General features: G+C 38.8%; 1 protein-coding gene across 2 annotated transcripts; it reads left to right on the top strand.

Moving 5' to 3' along the window:
• Positions 1-4,045: 4,045 nt before the first annotated feature.
• g6pd (glucose-6-phosphate dehydrogenase) lies at positions 4,046-13,284 on the top strand. Of its 2 annotated transcripts, XM_077512647.1 has the most exons (14): positions 4,046-4,165; positions 4,793-4,877; positions 6,239-6,360; positions 8,634-8,671; positions 8,790-8,898; positions 8,997-9,214; positions 9,393-9,551; positions 10,857-10,982; positions 11,128-11,221; positions 11,320-11,506; positions 11,592-11,827; positions 11,937-12,013; positions 12,161-12,253; positions 12,338-13,284. In XM_077512647.1, the coding sequence occupies exons 1-14, from the start codon at positions 4,061-4,063 to the stop codon at positions 12,426-12,428; spliced, it is 1,740 nt and encodes a 579-aa protein (XP_077368773.1). In that variant the 5' UTR covers positions 4,046-4,060; the 3' UTR covers positions 12,429-13,284. The 2 variants fall into 2 exon arrangements, with proteins under 2 accessions (XP_077368773.1, XP_077368774.1); XM_077512648.1 differs by lacking the exon at positions 4,793-4,877 and having other exon boundaries at positions 4,071-4,165.
• Positions 13,285-13,465: the final 181 nt, after the last annotated feature.

The raw sequence follows: 13,465 nt of genomic DNA, 5'->3' as shown, positions 1-13,465 counted from the left end.
TATATCAACAACACACCGGGTCCCTTAATAAGACGTTAAAAACGATTTGTAATGGCATTTGAAAGCATGCTCAGAAAAAGTTGTTTCTTCCTGCAGGGGGCAGCAGTATCCAGTATAATATTTACTGTTAATGCGATACTTGGGATGGATTTAAAATTGCCCCAAGTGTGATTGACTGGGGACCAGTTCAGAGTCCTGCCTCTTGCAAGAAGTTAACTGAAATCGGCCCCAGATTTAGAGTAAAACTAGAAAACTGAATAAAGAAAAATTGATGGATTTAATAGTCCATTGTTGCAAAGAAAATAGGTCAATCGTTTTATTTGGAAAGTTCAGATTTTGTATTTATGTGTAAATTTTGAAGATCAATATAAATGCTTCTTTAAAACTGCAATATGTAACAATTTGCCCACAAATATCTTTACAATAGACGTTTTATGTGGCCATTTATGACTCAATCGTCTTCTAATTAGCTGGTTAGCCCCATTAGCTGTTCACAATGGGTAGGCTACTCCTGCAAGGCTCTGGGCAATAGTTTTCAGACTGGATTCAGGTTTGAATTTCCTCCTCTCTGTCTGCGGATGTGATGTGTACATGAGAAGGGAGTGTGCAGTTAGTTAGAATCCATATGTCCAACTTCTCAAAGTTTCAGTAATTTTTGCACAACTTTGAGCTGAACGGCAAAATTCACAACAGGTGTTTGATCCATGAATCGGCCAATATATATTTCCCGGTTCAGTTAGAATTGGTTTTCAAGCAGTAATCATGCTGTTCACATTCGGACATTATGAAAGAAAAACGACCCAAGATACAATCGCAATTGATCAATTGTGCCCTCGTCATTTTTGCAACAGTTCAAACACGATGTGTCCATAAGGAAGTGGCCACTGAGTGTATGTGGTGTCATCAGCAGGTTATTGCAACAGAACTAACAGACACTGGAAGAGTCAGAGAAAGCCATAGAAGTGGACATCCTTGGAAATGTATTGGTCCATTCATGGATGAAACTCCTGTTGCGAACGTTCCTCTTTGACAGAGAACATAAAGTTGTGCAATAAAGTACTGAACAAAATGATGCGTATTCAGAATTTTACAAATCGTTAAATTAAGGTAGGGCGGCACGGTGGGCGAGTGTTTAGCACGTCTGCCTCCCAGTTCTGAGGACTCGGGTTCGAGTCCAGGCTCCGGCCTTCCTGGGTGGAGTTTGCATGTTCTCCCCGTGCCTGCGTGGGTCTTCTCCGGGTACTCCGGTCTCCTCCCACATTCCAATACATGCATGGCAGGTTAATTGAGTGCTCCGAATTGTCCCGAGGTATGCGTGTGAGTGTGGATGGTTGTTTGTCTCTGTGTGCCCTGCGATTGGTTGGCAACCAGTCCAGGGTGTCCCCCGCCTACTGCCCAGAGCCAGCTGATAGGCGCCAGCACCCCCCGCGACCCTTGTGAGGAATAAGCGGTCAAGAAAATGGATGGATGGATGGATGGATGGTTAAATTAAGGTCACCTGGAAATGTTACAGAAGATTCAAGGTTCATCTTGAAATTTCACCCTAAAGCCCAATAACCAGATTATTATTATTATAATTTTTTTTGTGAGTAATGAAAGGCCTTTACAGGACTAATTGTTACTTATTATATTTGGTCATCTCCATCTCGCTATTCTCCTGGGGGAAATGTTGCTCAAATGTCCAAGGAATGCAATTTCTCTTTTAGGGTTAACTAGGTGGTGGGATTTTGAACTGAAAATGGACAAATATCCCGGACTCCTGGAAACAGAGCTTAAGTTCGTAACTAGCAACACTTTGAGTTTAAAAGTAACCATGGAAAACAAGCTCCGCCCCCTTCTGCATGGGAATCAAAGCGGAAATGGCCTAAATGCAAAACCTCCAATCTGCAGGATTTTCTATAGGATATACAGGAATTATTTCTGCAGTAAAAAAAATTTCCATCTTAAAAAAAGAAGCCATTTTTCATATAGGAAGATTAGCCTTTTGGATGGCCAAGATGGATGACACACTTGATCATCATATTCAACTACAAACCTCTGAGTATGATGCAAAGTGAGTATGATGAACCTAATGTTGAATTTGCACTTTTCTGACAATCAAAACTGACCTTGTTTTTATAGGTATGTTCAATGCCACTTTTTAAGTTCTAATATTTAATTTTCTAATTTCCAGTTTCTGGTTGTAGCACAGCCACACAAGAGGATGGCCGATCACGAGTACCAATACCTTGAAATAAGGCCTGGTATCAACCTCGACCATCCCTACCTTTAATGACACTTTTATACAACTCTTACAGTTTAATCTTATTGGATTGTGCACGGTTATGAAATGTAATCTAAACAGAGACGTCATTCATCACATTTGCATCTGCTACACGCTTAACCTAATTAAGTCTATTGTAAAGTCTCAGTCAGTGAATGAGGACAGCAGCAGTGTACAGTATGCTAATAATCAGTGGAGCATTTGACCTTTGGTAATCACAATATAATAGCAGTTATCATAGTCAACGTGATTTACCGGTTAGGCAGCTTGGACTGGACTGAAGCGCACACACATGAAAGCGCAGAAGGGAAGAACCGCCTTCTTGTGTACTGTTTTCTACTATTCATTGTCGCACTGGGTTTACTCTCCAGACAGCCTTTAACAAGATTCAGATTTTGTTTATTTTTGCTATAGGTATCTTGTAATATGTGTCATTTAGTAACTTGTGAGTGATACCTTGTTTTTGGAATATACTTCAAAAGAGCCAGCACAGGCAGCTAAGGAAAAACAGAAGCTGTCGCAACAGTCAACCATCAAGTCAACTAAGTCCATGATGAAACACTTTGTGAAATTCATTTCCTCATTCTTGTCAGACTCGTGTTGCCATTTCCAAAAGGAAGAACCTTAGACCCATTTGATAAATCCACTTTGGTTTTTGGGTCGTGACCAAAGTATGTCGATTCCAGGCAGTATTTCAAAAGTCACTGTTTTAATTTTAGCCATATAGATGTGGTTCCAAGTAGGCCTTTTTGTTAAACTGATTTTTATTTTTAGTACCCCTAAAAAATGTCACATTTGTTGCATTCTCCGTCATTTTAACAAGGAAACACTGTTTGGTAAAACCGCCACTGTATAATTAATTTTTATATGGCATCAGGGTGCACCAATAATGAACTACTTCAGTTGAACAGTACTGCACTATTTTTCAGGGGGGTTACACAGCATCAGCCGTAGCTGTGAAAGGATCAATTTTCTGCCATGTTTGGTATGGACATACTTACTTTTTGAGACATCAGGAAGAATTTGTATACATATTTCCCAAGCATCTTCAAATCATTCAATGGAAAAAAAGTTCCAAGATTGAGTAACATTATTATTATTATTTTTATTATGCAAATGACTACTTTTCGAGTGAGCTATTCCAGGTGTGTCATAAAAGTTCAAGTATTGGTGTCACAAAAAATATATTTGAAAAGCCAAACTACAAATTTTTCCATTCAAAGTAATCCCCCTGGAGTCCAACACACTTTTCCAGCCTTCTCTGCCACACCATCCTCCAGTTTGTTCCTCCACCCTTGAGTCACTTTTATTTTTTCCCAATTCTTGATTTTACTCTCTTACAAGTGTAAATATTACTCTAAAACTGAGTCTATTTGGTCGCACTCTAAACAGAGTCACATTTACTGTACAAAATGTACTGTGTTTTAACAAAGGTTTTACGAAAAGCTGCTTGCCAGTTTTTGGGAAGTCCTCTGAAAAGGCACAAAAAATACGTATCCATCTTACATGACATTCTAAATAATCAAATTGCAACTACGATTTAAGTAAAACAGAACGACACATTTAAAAGCAAATTTAGAAATTGAGTAAATGATAAGCTAGAGTTGTCATTTTTGGAGCAAATTAAACTTGTAAATAATGGCACAACTACTGAACATATATCAGCTTTGGTTCCACTAAGCAGGTTACACTGCGCAAGTAAATTTTGTTTTTTTGTTTTTTTATCATTGGCTTATTATGACACTTTTGTTTTGAGGTGTGCCATAAATTTTCCTAAACTACTTGTCATGTCTCATTATGCGTGCATGCGCTCGTGGCGTGAGCGAGCGACAGACACCACGCCCCGCCCACCAACGAGGCAGTGACGTCATCCGGCAGCAATGGGAACTCGAGCGAGCGCTGGTGAGTTTCTCGCAAACCAATAATATCGCTCAATTCCGCCTTGTCACTTGAACAGGGAAGTAGCGTGCCGTGCCGTCCCGGGTTCGGTGGGCAGGGTTTTCGTGTGTATTATTGGCACACAAAGTGTTTTTTTTTCTTCTGTTTTTTGTTTTTTTATTGTGGTGCGTTTGTCTTCTTGAGAACGGGCACGTAAGTAACACTGTTTTCCGTTGAATGAATTTACCGAGCTTGGCGCCGCTTGCTAGCTTGGGAGAACGCAGCTTGTGTTGTCATAACAGCACGTGAAGCTAAACACTGATGACAGGGCAGTTTCGGTTCGCAGTCCGCTGCAAAATGCCTCACAGAAAGAAACATCGAGCGGCACAGACAAAAATGACTTCGTTTTGATTTTCAAGCCAGCGCTATCCTTCGACCTTTAAATGATAGACGAAGAACCGAATGATGGCCTGACTGTTTGTGTCATCTATGAAGGTGATCAGCGGAAAGGCTGAGCCCTGCTTAATCCGGGATTTCACTAATCATGATAGTTTTCTCAGGCTATTTGTGGAAGTTGTAGTGACTGTGGGAGGGTTAAAGTACATTGAGCCCAAATCCACACGCTCTCACTATCTGTTTTTATTTTTACAGTACACTATTGCCTTTAAACGACTGACTGCTGTATTTATCCGAGGCCACCGAGCTGCAATGCGCGAAATGAATACAGCTCCAAGAAGTAAGTCTCTAATTACTTTTTAATCATCACTCGAAGGGGAGAAATTTCCTTCCACTCCGCTTTGAGTGGTGACTGGTGAGTAATTGGAAGAGGAAGTAATTTTGAACAATATACAGTCTTTGCCAGAAATGCAGTATTATCTGTGTGATGCAATATTGTCGGCAAAAGTATCACGCTCTGTAAGTAAATGGTAAGTAAATAAGCAAGCTAATGTCCTTTACACAACACTTTTCAATGCCAAGACTCACAAAGTGTCATAGCCATATAGTCCAAAAACAGTATGGATACTTGTGTAAACAAAAGTTTATGGTAAAAGTAGAAGTACTAATTTGAGTCATTAACTGTGTAAGAAAAAAAAAAAAGTACAGACTCGGAAATGCATTCAAGTGAAAACGTAAACAATAAGTTACAATATTCATCTTGATATCTTGGCACAAGGGAAAAAAAAAATCAAACAATTATCTAAAGGCGGATTGGAAACATGCTGCTTCTCTGAATCTTTTGCGTCATCATCATCGTCAATGCTCCCTGTTAATGTTCCTCCATGGCGCTGCTGTCCCTGTTTTTTTCCACCTCATAAGTCACGGAGCTCTTAATCAAGATCTTAAGCATAGCTGACTTTATCTCTTTCTATTTATGTCTGTCTTCTTGTTTTCATCCAAGTATTAAAAAAGAAAGTAACAATCCTATTTTGACAGAGTAAACATAGAAATTACAGATGTTACTTAACCCTTACTTCTTTACTTCCCACCACTGGATATTGATGTAAATTTGTGATTGGCCCATTAGAGGTGCTTTAATCTATCTACCCCTATTTCCTTAATTTTTGGTGATTAATGATTGGTCGATCCCTTAGAAATAAATCGATGTTTTCCACCAATCCCATCTCCCTCCTAAGAGGTTCTATTGAGATGACTAAGAGCCTTTGCATTTTTTTATTATTATTATTTTTTTTTAGAACTACTTCATGTGCAGTCAAAACAAGCCGTTTGCATTGTTCAGTGTTTTACAGTAGCACAAGACTGAAATACTGAAGCCAGGTATAGTGCTTATTATGAAAAAATGGGATTGGCAGGGCAGACTTTTTAAAAGATTGTGATTGGCCAAAAAATTGTGACGTGCACCCCTACTTCCCAATTATTAACAATATATTTTGTAATCAAATATATATTGGTTATTGATGATCAGATAACAGGTGTCTTATTTGCTCACCTACATTGCTGGAATATTTATGCAGGCAAGTGATGCCGGCAAATTCCAGTTGTAATCTTCACGTTTTGCATTTTAAACGATCCATCTATTCTGTGTATCACATGTTTTTGTTCATTATATCTTGTTTTTTGTTTTTGTTTTTTTTACAGAGAAAATGAGCAACATTCCCCTTTCTCGCTCCGAGGTGTTCGGGGAGCTGAGGAAGGAGCTACACGATGATCATGAGTTCCGACAATCCGACGTTCACGTATTTATCATCATGGGAGCCTCGGTGAGATTTGAAGTGTACCCATTTTCACACTGATGCAGTTGCATCCCTGGACAAATGAAGTGCCTATTCAAGATTTGAACCTGGCTTGATGGGCAGAATTGAGAAGTGACTTCAAACTTATAAGCAGCAGGAGTCCCATAGATTATCATAATAGCAGTTTTAGCTGAAAGAAAGCAATGAAGAAAGATTTGCATGCTCATCCTGACAACTTCTATGTAATACGTGGGTGTGTCATCCACATGATAGTACATTGACAGTAAAGCCACACCTGTTTACGGTCCACTATTCACCCATTTTGTGTTTTTGTTGCAACCTTTTCTCAAGTAACACTAAAAGTCCATGAGATGGCGCCGAAGCCCTGGCTAATAGCAAGAGAGTACCTGGTATCAAACTCAAAAGCTTTTGAAGTGATTCATCACAAGTGGAGAGACATTTTTGAATGTTGGAAACAATTTAAATTCATCCTGAGTTGTCAGCTGCAGTTTTTCCAAAAGTAACACTGTTAGAATTTGGCATCTGAAACGTGTTCGCTTTCAGTCAGCTCTCGCACATGCCAGTCAAAAGTCTGCATTCAAAAATGCTGCAGTGCAACTACTGTAGCATGATCTGATTGAGGAAATGTTGAAAGTTATTTCAGCAAGCTTCTACAAACAAAGGCTGCTCAGTAATCCAAGGTTTCAAAAGCATCACCTCGAGCTTCCTCTTTGCTTCGACTTGGTATCATACCGCCCGTTCTGCCCTTTGCATGAAGATTGTCACAATAGGTTCCATTACCTGTTCAATTGCCATCATCAGACTTCACATTTTGTCAACACTGGTAATCATGTCAAAGAAAAAGCCAAAAAATGAAAAGAAAAGAAAAACCACTTGTGATTGTCTGCTCACTGAGATGAAGTCTCATGAGACATCTCATGTGATGTCACACATGATGTCGGTTTGAACTCCAGGGTTTGCTTAACTTTTGAATTTGAGGCATATTTTTCCAGACGCTTTTGGTTGAATTCCTGTTGGGGTGTTGGACTTCAGTTCAAACTTATCACAGAATTGTAAAAACTACTGCCACCTGCTGGCTAGAAGAGGAAGCGGGTGAACTTGAATTCAGGGTTTGAGGTTGTTGCCTCATGAAATGAAACTTTGAAGGTCAGCTTTTTTTCATCACTGTCAAGATTCATGCCATCAAATGAACAATTTCTCTTTTGTTGCACACAGTCCGTATAAGATGTAATTATTGTCTTTCAGGGTTACCAGTTCAGTCTTTTTTTCCGCTTGCTTTGTTGGTATTTTTGCTTTGTCATAGGCTGTCAGCATTTTCCTTTCAGGTCGCTATGCTGGCAGATAAAGGGAAGGACTCAACCGTTTGCTGTTTCACTTTAGTTGAAGCTGTTTCCTGGTGTATAGATTTATAGTTTTATCGAAGATAACTAGTTTTAACCATTACAGGACTGTCTCAGAAAATTAGAATATTGTGATAAAGTCCATTATTTTCTGTAAGGCAATTAAAGAAGCAAAAATGTCATACATTCTGTATTCATTATATATCAACTGAAATATTGCAAGCCTTTTATTATTTTAATGTTGCTGATTATGGCTTACAGCTTAAGAAAACTAAAATATCCTATCTCGAAATATTAGAATATTTCTTCAGACCAAGTTAAAAAAAAAAAAGAAGAAGAAGCCATAATCAGCAATATTAAAACAATGAAAGGTTTGCAATATTTCAGTTGATTTGTAATGAAACAAGAATGTATGGCATTTTTGCTTATTTAATTGCATTACAGAAAATAATGGACTTCATCACAATATTCAAATTTTCCGAGACAGTCCTGTATACAAGATTTGGCACTTTCTAGTAAATGAAGCATTTAAAATATCAGCAGAGGTGTTTCTAATGTTATACATTATTAGAATTTTGAGTGTGTTGTTCAAGATCTGCTAAAGTGCAAGAACAGTAATTTATTTAAAACGGGCATTATTTGTGTGTTTAATATTGCGTGTTTTTGCATATGTATTGATCATAATCAATTATGTGATTTTCAATTTCAAACTTCCATCATCATTTTACTCATTTCCAGCAGTTTCGCCTTTAGTCCTCAATTTAGTTGTTTTTTTTGTCACCCATTTCCCCGCACTCGAGTCCAGTGTGTGTTGGAGAGCCGTTCCATCACATGTTTGTGTTGTTGATAGTGATGACCTACTTCAGCAGAGTGACTTGAATATTTTGCAGGCAAACAATATTTTAAATTCTACATGTATTTGTGTGTCTGGACCTGCAGGGTGACCTGGCCAAGAAGAAAATCTACCCAACTCTGTGGTAAGTGAATTTAATTGAAATTCCTCACATCCATTTATATTGTAACTCGTGATGGCATTTACTAACTACACTGTCGTCTCATAGATGATCTGAGTAACTTCTGGAAGTTGTTTCCCAGGTGGTTGTTCAGAGACGGTCTCCTCCCAGAGGAAACATTTTTTGTTGGCTTTGCTCGCTCTGACCTGAAAGTTGATGCTATCAGGGCTTTCTGCATGCCATACCTCAAGGTAGCCGTGCACGAAAGCATATCAGTACTACTGCACTATGTGTAAAGAATTGAGTTGAAATATCACCTGATATCCCACCTGCTCATCTCTCGTGCTAGGTGACAGACTCCGAAGCAGATCGGTTGTCAGTCTTCTTCAGCAGAAACTCGTACATAAGTGGGAAATATGCAGATGAAGACTCCTTCTCCAATCTCAATGAACACATCCTCACTCTGCCGGGAGGATCCGAAGCGAACCGGCTCTTCTACCTGGCTCTGCCGCCCACAGTCTACCACGATGTTACCAAGAATATAAGGCACCACTGTATGGGTGAAAAGTCAGTCTGCATTTTGTTGTCTCTTGCAGTGTTCTCACGTGTGACTGGATGTTAAAAAAAAAAAAAAAAAGTAAGATGGTGGTAACCAGGCAAACTTCATATACAGTTTGCCAGAAGCTCAGTTCTTAGATTAGATGTGAATAGTGACTTTAAACATTTCCCCGTTTGTTGTTTGTAGAGGCTGGACCAGAGTGATTGTCGAGAAGCCGTTCGGACATGACCTTCAGAGCTCCGAAGAGCTGTCGGCTCACCTCTCTTCCCTTTTCACCGAAGACCAGATCTATCGTATTGATCACTATCTTGGCAAAGAAATGGTGCAGAACCTTATGGTGCTCAGGTAAGAAATACAAATGTTACATTTTGGGGATTATCCTTAGAAGAATCAATGACCAGGCTTAGAATATACACCAGTGACGTATCAAAAACTGTAAACAGGAAGTTGTACCAAAACACGATGCTTCCTTGCACTAATCTAGTACAATTGCTGGATCAAATATTCTGACTGATCTTTTTTCTATTTTAACACGAGTGGTGTTAATTTATTAGGCGGCATCGAGGTAGTTTGCTCTGATATAACTGCATGCTGAGAGTTGGTCCTAATATTTATGACTTCCTTATGTATCCAAAATAATTGCAGTACAGTTTTACGTCACTGCAAACTATAATAATAATAAATTGATAAATCAATTCCCTTCAGCTAAACTGAATACACAATATGAATGCAATATGCATACTATGTAAAGCAGCTCTTTAGATTTAGCATTATAATGTGTGATCACATAGATCTGTTCTTAAATTGTTTGCTTGGTTTTGCACATTGTGCCTCTGAAGAACACTCAATTAGTGTTTATTTTAGCTGACATTTTTCAATTTAATCTCAGTTTTAGTTGTTTTAATCATGCTTGTTAGTTTTGTTATCGTCAACCTCATCCCAGTTTTATTTAGTCCAAGAGAACATAATTTTATTTGTTTAGTTTTAGTAATAAAAAAAAAAACTGTCAATGTTTTAGTCAGGACAATCATTTTACCCCTGTATATTTTTTTATGTCAGCAGATTATGTTGAACATTTTGGATCTCAAGCTATTTCACATGAATTTTTCTTTCATCTTTTTAGTGAAAAACAACTTCACACACAATTATATCAACAAGTGGCTACTATGGCTCCATGCTACGAGCTAGTTAGCCAGAATTAGTTAGCGGGCGGATTATTGTTGGAACGTTATAGTTGTTGGATTAATGTTGTGTTATAACTATAATTTACTTTTTTTGTTTATTTATTTATTTATTTATTTACCGTGAATCCACCTCCTGTCTGTCCCATGTGTTTGTGCATGTTTTACTTGCTAGCTGCAGATTTGAAAGGGGGCGTGTCACATGGCAGCGTCAGAGTGCGACAGATGAGCAGAGACAAGATTTTACAAAATCATTTCATTTTCATCTCGTTTTTATTCATGAGCTAAAATGTCCAGTTTTTATTAAGTGAAGTACATTTTCGTTTCGTCTTCATGAGTGGACAAAAATGCAGACTGATTTAGTCCAGGTATTATTTATTAATGAGGGTTTCAATCTCGTTGAGTTTTAATCCGGTGAAAAATGTGTGTTGACGAAATTATTACTACACTCAATGTGATGTTCTTGCAGATTTGGAAACCGCATCTTTGGACCAATCTGGAATAGGGACAGTGTGGCATGTGTGGTCCTCACATTTAAAGAACCTTTTGGCACTCGGGGAAGAGGAGGCTACTTTGATGACTTTGGAATCATCCGGTGAGAGGCGAAAATGCGCTGCAGTTAAATTCTGTTGATCATGAAGAGAAGATTTGATGATCAACTCACATAATAATCAGCATGATCACATGCTACATGGTAGGCGGCTTCCTCTCTGTGATCTGCTCTTCTTTGTTCTGATTAGAGATGTCATGCAGAACCACTTGCTCCAGTTGCTGTCTTTGGTTGCCATGGAGAAACCAGCCTCCACCAGCTCTGATGATGTCAGGGATGAAAAGGTACAGCCAAGTTTTTTTTTTTTTTTTTTTTTTTTTTTTTTTATTGCTCCAAAATGGAATTTCATTGTTTATCCAATTGACGTGTGTTTTTCTTGAAGGTCAAAGTGCTGAAATGCATCAATCCAATTGTAATGTCAGATGTGGTGCTGGGTCAGTATGTGGGTGATCCAGAGGGGGAAGGAGATTCCAAATTGGGTTATCTTGATGATCCCACAGTTCCCAAAGGATCGACTCAGTCCACATTTGCCACAGCAGTGATCTATGTGCACAACGAGCGCTGGGATGGTAACGTTGTCTTGTCCTTCAGGAAACTTCCAAATCTCATTTGCACTTATTCGGATCCAAGTTAGAACATGTGCTTCCTTCTCAGGTGTTCCTTTTATCCTTCGTTGCGGGAAAGCTCTGAATGAGAGAAAGGCCGAAGTGCGGCTGCAGTTCACAGATGTCCCGGGGGACATTTTTGCAAATCGGTGTCGCCGTAACGAGCTGGTGGTTCGCGTGCAACCCAACGAAGCCGTCTACGCCAAGATGATGAGCAAGAAACCTGGCGTGTACTTCTCCCCGGAGGAAACGGAGCTGGACCTCACCTACAAGAGCAGATATAAGGCATGTGGTAGCCAATTTCATCATCACGCTGCATGAAAGGCAACCATGAGTTTATAAATAAGTGTTATACCTGTCAAAACATAATCAGATTTTTTTTTGTTTTTTATAGGATGTAAAGCTACCAGATGCGTATGAACGTCTCATTCTGGATGTCTTCTGTGGGAGTCAGATGCACTTTGTGCGCAGGTCTGTAGTCAACATTACCGCTTGAAAACTGTTAGATGCAATTAACTGTGTTGACCAATAGGTGTCGTCATTGATGCAGTTTTTGTCGTTTTAAAAAAACAGTACAAATGATGAAAGATTGTAAATGTAATTCTTTTGCCTTGACAGTGATGAATTAAAGGAAGCCTGGAGGATCTTCACTCCGCTCCTTCACCAAATAGACAAGGAGAAGCCAAAACCTATTCCTTACAAATACGGAAGGTTAGTCAGTGTTTTTATCCTCAATTGGAAGTAAACGATAAAACCACATCTTGACAGTCTCCCTTCCACCTCTCCTCCTTCTAGCCGTGGCCCAGCAGAAGCAGATGAGCTTGTGAAGCGAGTTGGATTCCGCTATGAAGGCACTTACAGATGGGTGAACCCCAACAAACTTTGAGCCGCGCTGAGCTTAGGTTGGATTTAGGCAGGTAGAATATGTGCACCAAAGCACCATGGTTGGTGTTGGTGAGCCACACAATGCCCCAATACGCTTAAAGTGACGTTTTTTTCCACTCTGTGGCTCCAATTACTATATCTCAGGTAAAAATTATTTCTCTGCGCCACTTTATCAGATGTTCAAAAGAGTGAGGATTTGTTTATATTATATATTTTTTAAAGCTGGCATCATGACTTATCTCATTATGTGGTTGATTATGGGAAACAGTTAACTTAATTTGGAAATAATACAAATGAAAGCCAAATGTTTTTTTTTTATTTTTGACAAAAAGGTCTGATAAGCAGGCTCATTAGTCAACTGTCGCAATCAGCTGAGTCTCGTACTGTAACAAAAAGATGGTAGCTGACCACCGTGGAGGACCACAAGAAGTACCGGTACTGTGCACAAGTAAAACTCATTATTGTGATTGTAATAGCACAAAGCTTTGACTGCATTTCATTGATCACATTTAGTGGAACTTTTTTTTTTTTTTGTGAACACTGAATCATCTTGTAAACAGACACATGAGAATTCAGAGTTCAGTTTATATTTTCAGCATTTATATTGGAATAGTCTTAAGTGTCCTCAAGTGCAAGCACTCTCAAGTAGCCTCTCTCTGATTGCATTCCCTTTTTGTTTACATATTCACATTTATTCCAAGTTCATTCCATATTTTTTCCATCTAGAAACATGAAGCAGGTGCAGACATCAGCTTTGAATGTCCTTGGAATGACCAACTGTGTGCTGCTTTTTTGCTGTCATGTAATGCTAGCAATACTGCCATAATATCATGTAATAAACTACTTTTGCTTCATTATGAATGTTTAATGGTTTTATTCAAACATAATTTCAGATATTAATAAATATTGAAACCTTGCAGCAGTACTTGTCAAATAGCTTTTACCCTTTTTGCCCCAAATTTCACAATTGCCTTTTTAAGGAAAGTGAGTGAAAGTATTTTTAGCCACCACACTGATGCTGTAAGTAGTCGTAACTTA

This window comes from Festucalex cinctus, chromosome 2 (genome assembly GCF_051991245.1).
Source record: "Festucalex cinctus isolate MCC-2025b chromosome 2, RoL_Fcin_1.0, whole genome shotgun sequence".
Lineage (NCBI taxonomy): Eukaryota > Metazoa > Chordata > Actinopteri > Syngnathiformes > Syngnathidae > Festucalex > Festucalex cinctus.
Note: the sequence above shows the minus strand (reverse complement) of the source record. Positions and strands in the feature narration are given on the sequence as shown.

Coding starts and splice junctions, on each gene's coding strand:
- g6pd (XM_077512647.1), top strand. CDS start 4,061: ATGCGTGCATGCGCTCGTGGCGTGAGCGAGCGACAGACACCACGCCCC. Junction 11,828..11,936: donor CCTACAAGAGCAGATATAAG/GCATGTGGTAGC, acceptor TGTTTTTTATAG/GATGTAAAGCTACCAGATGC. Junction 12,014..12,160: donor CAGATGCACTTTGTGCGCAG/GTCTGTAGTCAA, acceptor TTGCCTTGACAG/TGATGAATTAAAGGAAGCCT.